The sequence below is a fragment of the Engraulis encrasicolus genome, chromosome 6, assembly GCF_034702125.1.
Source record: "Engraulis encrasicolus isolate BLACKSEA-1 chromosome 6, IST_EnEncr_1.0, whole genome shotgun sequence".
NCBI lineage: Eukaryota > Metazoa > Chordata > Actinopteri > Clupeiformes > Engraulidae > Engraulis > Engraulis encrasicolus.
In genome coordinates, this window is record NC_085862.1 from 38,060,869 (window position 1) to 38,070,868 (window position 10,000).

Consider the following 10,000-nt stretch of genomic DNA (forward strand, 5'->3'; position numbering starts at 1 on the left):
GAGAGAGAGAGAGGCAAAGAGAAAGAGCGTCACTGCAATCCATGTATCTGTTTTTCAAACTACCGACTGACACAGAAGAAGAACTTTCCTCTTATTCGCATGTTGAAGACCTGAACAAACACAAGACGTGACTGATATACCAATGCAATGCTTTTTTTAATTAGTTGTTGTTTTAAATTGCTTCGCATTGGCCTTGAGACACCGGCAGGTGTTCATTCCCCAGGTGGACTCCCAGCACTGCGGGCAGGCTCCCCTGCATCATAGGAGCTAAGTGCTAGCTAATTACCTAGCGCTGATGAAGGGCCCACTCCTCCATCTGCGTCCCTCACTTGCCAAGGCAATTCCTCCCTTCCTCTTCTCTTCCCTCACTTCCTGTTTCACTCAATCACTCTAACAAACACACACACATGCATGCATGCACGCACACGCACACACACACACACACACACAGAAATCTCCTTCACTCACTCACTCACTCTCACACATACTCACCCCACAAATGTCCTCATTCATTCACTCACGGCATACGACTCACTCACACTCATTCGCTCACTAGTGTTTTCAAACGGTCAGTCACTCTCTGATTCACAATCCTCTTTTTCTATCTCTGTCACCATCTCCTTCCCTTATACCCCTGCCCACTTGCTAACTCATCCTCTCACTCACTTACTATGCCTTACATCAGTGGTTACCAAAGTGGGAGGTCGGGACCATTAGGGGGTCGCGGAGGTAATGCAGGGGGGTCGCAGAGAGAAAGAACTTTGTTACATATTTCTTACATATTCACTCACTCTCCATTCCTTATTCACTCACTCATTCACTTCCCCATTCGCCCTCTCAAACGCTCACTCTCTGTCTCTCTCATTCACTCAACCACACACACTGAGTCTCTTTAACCTTTCCTCACTCTATCCCTCCCTCACGACACAATCTCACTCACTTGTTCACTCATCGCATGCTCTGAGCAGTTTTTAAAAGGGATCTCTTCCTAATGAGCCCCCCTCTGCAATAATGACGGCTTTGGCTGGACACAGGGGCCCGCGTCCTTCTCAGTAGACTGCCCAGGGCTCTGATTTCAATCAGCCACCACAGCTCGCTCTACCTAATTTCCCACTAATCACATAGAGCCTGACTGGCGTCCCACCGAGAGGGGAGAAGCAACGGAGATGGAGAGATGAAGAGAGATGGGGGAAGGACACAGAATGAGAGAGATGCAGAAGGAGTTACAGAGTGCTAGAGAGAGGGAGAGGGAGAGAGAGAAGTTGTAGAAAGAGAGAAAGCAAGAGAAAAAGACCTGTACAAACAGAAAGACATTGAAACAGAGAAAGAAAGAGAGAGCCCAGTTGCAAGAGAGAGAGAGAGAGAGAGAGAGAGAGAGAGAGAGAGAGAGAGACAGAGAGAGACAGAGAGAGAGGGAGATATAAAGCGACAGAGAGAGAGAGCGAGCGAGAGAGAGAGAGAGAGAGAGAGAGAGAGAGAGAGATAAAGCGAGAGAGAGAGAGAGAGAGAGAGAGAGAGTTAGAGAGAGACAGGAGGAGGAGACATGGCCGAGATGGTAGATAATGTATCTGCCCCAGCCTGGTCAGTTTAATCAAACACTCATTCTGCAGGCAACTGGGCTCTTAAATACATAATCCAGTGTGCACAGATTACAGCCGGTGCACGCCAGAGCGGAGCGGAGCGGTAGTGGAGCACCCATCCAAGCGATCTGCCATCGCCGGGGCTGCAGGGGACGGAGCGCTGCCTTCGCACCTCGCGGCCAGATCTGATTAAACAGGTGAGCGCTGATGACTGCCCACGGGGAAATCAGTTATCAGGCATGATGAAGGCCAGCACTGGTGGAGGAGGGGAGATTGGGGGGAGATGGGACAGGGACTTGGGAAGGAGATGGGGGAGTGAAGAGAAGAGAAGAGAAGAGAAGAGAAGAGAAGAGAAGAGAAGAGAAGAGAAGAGAAGAAAAGAAAAGAAAAGAAAAGAAAAGAAAAGAAAAGAAAAGAAAAGAAAAGAAAAGAGAAGAGAAGAGAAGAGAAGAGAAGAGAAGAGAAGAGAAAAGAAGAAGAGAGAAAAAGAGCACAAACAATTAACGAAAAGATGATTATTATTGGAAGGAATGTTGTAATTGTTATTATTTTTACTGTATTATTGTTTGTAAAGGCTTCAATAGACTGCTACAGCCATGAATTGGAGAGGAATGAAGGAGGAGTAAAGAAAAAATAGAAAGGAGAAATCATAATAATAGTAATCATAACCTCTGACTATGAACTCAGAGAGAGGAGAGAGGGGAAACAGGGTAGATAGTGGACATGATCAAACTCATGATCATACTGCCGTGTGTGTGTGTGTGTGTGTGTGTGTGTGTGTGTGTGTGCGTGCGTGCGTGCGTGCGTGTGTGCGTGCGTGTGTGCGTGCGTGCGTGTGTGCGTGCGTGCGTGTGCGGGTGCGTGTGCGCGTGCCTGCGTGCGTGCGTGCGTGCCTGCGTGCGTGCGTGCGTGCGTGCGTGCGTGCGTGCGTATACGGTATATGTGTACCATACTTTGTCTATCTCCATTTAACTATCTCCGTCAGTCCGTGTGTCTGTGTATCTGTGTGTCAGTCCATGTCTATGTCCCTGCAGGTAGGGGCAGGCTGGAAAGCTAATTGCTAGGCAGCAGGAGATAGGATGTAGAGATTGTGGCGATAAAGCCAGAGAGAGACACATAATGGGCAATTAACAGATTGCCCTCCACTTTCCCGAAGAAGGCATCAAGGCACACATTATATCGAGTCTAAGGCAGATTGCGAAAATATGTGTTTAACTGAGCAGGATGATTGCAGTATGGACAGATTTGGAAAAAAGCAGCAAACTTACGATTGTAAAAAAAGGAAAGCTAAACTAGTATGTGCACAGTATTGTACAGCCGCATTAGTATGCATAGTTCAGAACCACATTCGTTTAGACAAAAAAAGAGAAACCAAACGCAAGCATAGGCTCACACACTCTCCAAGGTGTTCATGTAACTCAACTACACAAAGACAAATACACACACGCACGCACGCATGCACACACGCACGCACGCGCGCACACACACACACAGTGGCGTGAACAAACAGACAAAAGTCAATACAGAAGTTCCTCCACAGAGAGGGCTTGTAAACAAAGAGTCTTAGTTCGCTGACAGAAGGATGCTTCTGAGGAACACTGATATTCCCTTGGGCTTTCTATTCAACTGCGAGGGAAAAATTCAAACGCTAGGTACACATGGCAAACGAAACGCTGCAGAAAGAGAAGGAAAGAGAGAGATGGGTGGAGAGGGGAGCGAGTGAGAAAGGCGAGTGCAATTAAAAGAGCGCTTGGAGAGAAGAGACGGTCGGTGTGAGTTTGTGATGTGCTCATTCATCATATGCAAAAAAAAGAGAATCATGTAGGGCCGAGTAGCGCATCATGTCGCGACACAACACTGCCGTCGTCTCATCATGCTTGTTTATCTTGAAAAAATGCCATGCGTTTGTCCCCCGCGGTGCTAGATTCACACAGCTTCGCCGCTGGGTGCTGTCTTACTTGGACAGTAAGATGAAGTGAGGGGCTCTCAGTGTGCGAGTATTGCACTTGGCTTCGCTGTTCCACGGAGCATTTTTTCCACCTCTTAACATACCTATAAATAACACCATGTTTGTTGGAACGATGTGGGAAATTTATTATCTGTGCCTTTGTGAATTATGCCTCATTACTCATCATGAGAGGAAGAAGTTAAATGTATGTTTTTTATAATGAATTCTAGCTCGTTCATCACGAGGTAATTTATGGCTGTTTGCTAAAATGACAAAACACTACCTGCTGTGTTGCTGAATGTAAGTCAATCTCCACTTGTATGGGCTTTTAAAAGTTATGGTCGAGTGCATTTTAAAACTACAGTTGATTCACTGTGTGTCTGATTCACTTTTAATTGGCTAGATTCATCAACATCTGAAGTTTTCGAAGTTAATAACTTTTAGAAATATCCAGGTAGTAGTGTCTTCCTGTTCATAATGGTCCAGCCAATCATAACACAGAATAGTTCCCCTGCCTGTGTTAGTCATAGGCTAAAGAACATCCATGGAACATTGAACATCCATCTGCATAATGTATCACACTGTAAACTACCCAAAATTCAGTGCAGAGAGCGATACCAAAGAGCATAGAGACTAAGTGGGATCGTCACACTGGAAAATATATGCCACACTATCTGGAGGACACGGGTGGCAACGTTTTAGAGGCGCACAGGGATGTGAGTCACGAATGTGCACCATTTACAGCATAATGTTGCGATGACTACGTTATATGAGTTTTACATGCTCATAACTACATGCACATACAAACGGTAGCATAAATGGCATCTGGTCGTAATGCATATTCCTGACATAAATAAGCCTTCGTAGCCTCTTCACTCATTGCTAAAAAGACTCGATTACATCATAGCAACACTGCTTTGACATTACAGTGAGCCTTAAGTAACAGATTAAGACTTGGTCATTACACATTTAGTGACGGTAAGGTTATTACATAGGTTCTGTGCAAAGGGGTTAATACTATCTACAGTCTTTGGCGATGGTTTTCTTTTTCTTTTTTTCATTTCTTGGGGATTTTTATTATTTTTCAGATAGGACAGTGGAAGAGAGACAGGAAGCGAGGTGTGAGAGAGAGAGACGGGGAAGGATCGGGAAATGACCCGGGCTGGGAATCGAACCCGGGTCGCCCGCGTAGCAGTCCAGTGCCCAGCCGTTAGAGCCACGGCTGGGCCGGTTTTCTTTTCCTTCCATGTGCAGCGGAGTACAGCAGCAGGACACTAGTCTTCTTCCTGCCACGCTGACCTACACGTGCTGACACATTAACTGATTAAACGATCACACTGTATTAAAGGGCAAATTAAATCTCGCTGCGTCAACCTAATGACATTTTAATGACGCCCCATCTCTGCAACATCTTCCACAGGCCGAAGGCCGAGGCGCGCCAATGAGTGTCTTGACCGTGCGCCGTGTGCGGTAATGAAGTTAGGTGAGCCGTGTGCGTGTGCGTGTGCGTGTGTGTGCGTCTCTTTGGGATGTGTGTGTGTGCGCGCGCGCGCGTGTGTGTGTGTGTGTGTGTGTGTGTGTGTGTGTATGTGTGTATGTGCGTGTGTGTGTGTGTGTGTTTGTGTGTGCGTGTGTGCATGCGTGTGTGTGTGTGTGTGTGTGTGTGTGTGTGTGTGTGTGTGTGTGTGTGTGTGTGTGTGTGTGTGTGTGTGTGTGCGTCTGTTTGGGATGTGTGTGTGTGTGCATGTGCGCGTCTGTGTGCGCTGACAGACAGCAATGGATGGCAGGCAGGCCGAGTGGATGGCATTAACCAAATCAATTAACTCGTGTCACGGGTGGATCCAAAAGGCCTATTGGTGGTCACACCTGTGATTAAATAGTGTATCGCTATTAATCTACACACAGAGCATCAACTCTTTTCCTACACGTAGTGCTGGGGCTTCTACAGAGAACCTATCAGGGATAAAAGCCTTTCACACACAACACAAAAGTGACTGCTGTATCCAGGGCCAGTCACACCTTTGGCTGGGCCTGGGACAAAACCATCTGAAAGCCCTCTACTTAAACAATACATACAATGCAATAGGGACCCAATTCTGGGCCTGAGACAAATCACCCCTTTGTCTCCCCTCCCCTTTCGGCATCCCTGACTGTGTCTAAGAGGTGTGGGAGCAGAAATGAAAAGAGGCTGCTGCCATTCCCAGAGTTCATACGTACGGTATTCACACATTCACGAGGCAACACACCACCAATTTAGCACCATTCAACACAGACTAAATCTCAATCACACAGCTTGGGCTTTTTTTTCTAATTGTAGCTTTGAAAAATGCGCACTTTCAATAGAATGTTAAGCCCACACACAGTGGAAATGTTCTACAGACTGAAATTGATATAGTATATTTCCTGCTAAAACACCAGTTGTCAAGGCAGGATCTTTGTGTGCCTTCCTGGGTTTCGGCCAACGCTGAGCTCCAATGTTCACACATGTTCGGTGGCAAAGGGTTCAAGGCTGGGGTTTCCAGAGCATGGGCACCAAAAATACACTTATTTGGAGGAAAAGATTGCATGTTGCACGAACCATTGTTTATTTATCAGTCTGATCACCGTGTTTATTCTCTTCCGCCATTGACATTTCTCGAGCCAATTCTTCTCGATGTGAGCTACCCATTAGGCTGAGCTACCAAGCCATTTCCTGTCAATCTGAACTACAGTGTACCAGTACCAAGCCACTACAGTAGCGTACCTAAGGCTTTGGGCTAGGGTTTGAGTTTGGGTTATGCTAACAGCTATTGGTAGCACATCTCGAAGAAGCAGCCCATCTCGACACAATGAATGCAGCAGAACCAGCTGCACATGGCACAAATCCCCCCCCCCCCCCCCCACACACACGCACATTCCTTCCCAGCTCCGTGCTCGCTCCAGCTCCGCTTTCATATAGCTGCACTCATTACCATAGCTTTGCTTTCCTTCCCTCCTTTCCCTCCCCCTTTATTTCCGCAGCGAGGCTGTTGTACAGTGACAAGAGGTAACCCTTCAACAATAGGAGACGCAGCTCATTCCATTTATTTTCCTTTCCAGAGAGGATCGTGCGCTCACATACCAGTGTTTCCCACAGAAATTTTGGAAACTATGGGGGCAGCCGGGGTTTATTTTGTCCGGGGGGGGGGGGGGGTCCTTCTCACACGGGCCTTTTTTGGGGAGGGGGGGGGTGTATTCTTGCAGCGTAAATGCAAAACGGCAAAACAATGACTACAGTATGACATTGGCGCATGGAGAAACTGTAGGCCTGGGCCTATATTTCAGCCATTTATATTTTGAGAAATAAGGCTACATAAGATTTTACCTATGACTTGTATAATAGTAGTACATTGTCATTGTCAAAAAATGCAGTACAGTGAATAATTTCTGTTTACAACACAGTTTCATTCGTCCCTCATGCAGGGGTCTGGGAAACAATAATAAAACAAAATAGGAGCAGAGATAAGAATTTAAGAGCACTGTGAAATTGTTAACGCATAGAAAAAAAGGGTCTTAGAGGGTAGGCTATGCCTTTTCCCCCACACATATCTGTAGGCGTACACATTCTACATGAGGGGTGCTGGTCACAGGGCCTGTTTTTTCCAAATTCCTCCCATTAAAAGGGCTGAACAACATATTACACATTTATGTCTATATTCACATTCATTACACATTAATTTCTATATGCAGCCCGATGTCTCCTCTGCTGTGTCAATGAAGGTCTGTCACCAAACTCATTACAACTGTAAAACAAAGCCTAGGGAGTGTTAGTAAACTCATCCCAACTGTCCCTTCTCTGAAGGTTTTTTATATTGCTCCCAGGTTTTTTATATTGCTCCTTTTGATCCCTGTCTTTCAAGCACTTGTGGTTCTCTCTATAGCAGGGGTGCCCAACCTTTTTTTAACCAAGATCTACTTTTGAAGTTGATGGTCTGCCGTGATCTACCAAGTCAAATTCAAGGATGTCAGTATGAAAATTTAAGACCACCATTTATTAATCACCATTATTATGAACAAAATGTTTTCAGTAGGCTACTATGGCTGTATCTTTTCAGTGTGTTTTAAAGTGTGTTGAATAGCCTATCTTTACAAAGCAATGCAGCACTGATAGTATGCAGAGATAATTTCAGTCATACACAAGTCATAAACAACTGAAACAATTTCAAAATGATAAACATTTGGTATATAAAAGGCACATAGGCCCTATTTCTAAAATATGATGAAGCATTATCATGCCTTCAGTGGTATAGGCTACAAATTAAAAAGGGCTCAGAAATTCACCATTTGTTTGCACAGACAGACAGACAGACAGACAGACAGACAGACAGACAGAGCGCAATGAGAGAACTCATTGGATTGGTTAACACCCCTGTTAAGTGTGACTTCTTCTATGAAGGTTTTTTTTTCAGCTCTCTGGGACAGTAGCACAGCAAAGGCTTTCTATTGTGAGTTTGGCCAATCGTTTTGTCCACAACTGAAGCAAGAAACAGCACAAATTGAAGTGAATTCCATACATGTCAACAACTAACATTTCCCTTACACGCGGCACGCGATGTAAACGCAGTTAGCGATGATGCATGCGACTAGCGATTTGGACGAAGATCCTCGCATATCGGCGTGTCATAACGCATCGTTGCGCACATGTTCTGTTACTCACCCGATGTTACCCGAGTCTATAGGATGTATTTACTCCAGGAGGAAAATGCGAAGGAAATTCAAAATCGTAATTCAAATCGTTTTTAACAAAAACGGATATCATTAAAAAAAAAAAAAAAAATTTTTTTTTTTTTTTTAACATTTTCGTAAACTATGGCGGCCAAATTTAAACTATGGCGGGCCGCCATAGTTTCCTCAATGTATGGGAAACACTGCATACATTTCTTTTTTTTTGAGGCGTCTATAAGCAGTAGTGTGGTATATATCTATACAATTTCGCATTTGCACGTCTTTGTGAGCGCATTATTCTGGCTCACATCTCACAAAGGCAAAGGAAGTCGGAGCGTATAATTACATGCTAAAGCATATAACTAGCTTGTAAAAACAACACGGCAGAAGCTGAATCACAAGCGCGATCTCTGTATCTACTTTTTCCTGTTTCTCTTTTCCTTCCTCTTTTTTCGCTCTCTCTCTCATTCTCTTACTTTCACTCTATCTCTTTCTCTTGTTCTTTCGCTCTCTCTCTTTCTGTATCTTTTTTTTCTCCATCACGATCCATAATTACAGAGATGAAGCACTTACCCAGATCAAGGTGAAGGCCGGGTACAAATGAGTTGAGGAAGAATGTGATGATGACAACTCCAAGGACAGAAATACACTTGACCAGAAGGATCTTGTCCGTTATTTTGTGCTATTGAAGGCAAATGAAAGAGAAAATTCTTTTTATCTTCATCAAAGTTTTATATAAGTGTGATTTTGGGTTTTTACCCAGCATCCATGATAATGTCACTTCTGAAAAGAATATTGATAGAAGTATAAAAAATGTGTTCTGTACAATAGAGAAAAGACACAGAGAGAGATAGAGAGAGAGAGAGAGAAAGAGAGAGAGAGAGAGAGAGAGAGAGAGAGAGAGAGAGAGAGAGAGAGAGAGAGAGAGAGAGAGAGAGAGAGAGAGAGAGAGAGAGAGAGAGAGACATTAGAAAGTAAATACTGAATGTTTTCCAACCCCATTACAAATCACGTCGTCGTACCTTTTTCTGGAGCTCGTGCGTGTTGTTTTCCCAATTTTTGTCCTCCTGTGAAATTTGCCTATGAGAAGAACAAGAACAAAAAGCTAGCCTTAATAATTGCAGCCAATTTTCGGCAATTTGCAACCAGTCCACAGTATTGTGATTTGTGGCAAACTCCCACTCTGCACCTGAACTTTTAATTTGGCTTCCGCCCCGACCACCTATTATTTGTGTGCATGTATTGAATTGCCTAGGTTTTCAAAACGTATCCACATCCAAAAAAAAAAATCGAAGAATTATTACAGTGCATTATGTGGCCAAAAATACTGCTGCGAGGGTCTGAATGAAGCAAATGACCATGTTCTGATTATAATGACATGCCTCCCCTCACTGAGGACAGAGAAAAGCAGAGAAAGTTCCCCGGGTCAGAGTGGCTACTGTAGTTACCCAGCGGGGTGGTGATCCAACGCATACCTGCTGTGACTGTACACATGCTGTGAGTGAGTGAATGAGTGAGTGAGTGAGTGAGTGAGTGAGTGAGTGAGTGAGTGAGTGAGTGAGTGAGTGAGTGAGTGAGTGAGTGAGTGAGTGAGTGAGTGAGTGAGTGAGTGAGTGAGTGAGTGAGTGAGTGAGTGAGTGAGTGAGTGAGTGAGTGAGTGAATAACTGTGTGAGACAGTGAGAGTGATAGTGGGTGAGTCAGTGACTGACAGACTGAGTAATGCAGACACCAAAACTACAGTGATTAAGGGCATGTGTATTTCATTGAGTATGTCAGTATGTGAGCAAT

General features: G+C 44.7%; 1 protein-coding gene across 1 annotated transcript in view; it reads right to left on the reverse strand.

Moving 5' to 3' along the window:
* oca2 (oculocutaneous albinism II) overlaps nucleotides 1-10,000 on the reverse strand; it is a 141,713-nt gene that overhangs the window by 52,538 nt on the left and 79,175 nt on the right. The window contains exons 17-18 of the mRNA XM_063200223.1: nucleotides 9,234-9,291; nucleotides 8,785-8,893 (exon numbers count right to left, since the gene is read on the reverse strand). Coding sequence (XP_063056293.1) covers nucleotides 8,785-8,893; nucleotides 9,234-9,291 — 167 coding nt within the window. The remainder of the gene's footprint in view (nucleotides 1-8,784; nucleotides 8,894-9,233; nucleotides 9,292-10,000) is intronic.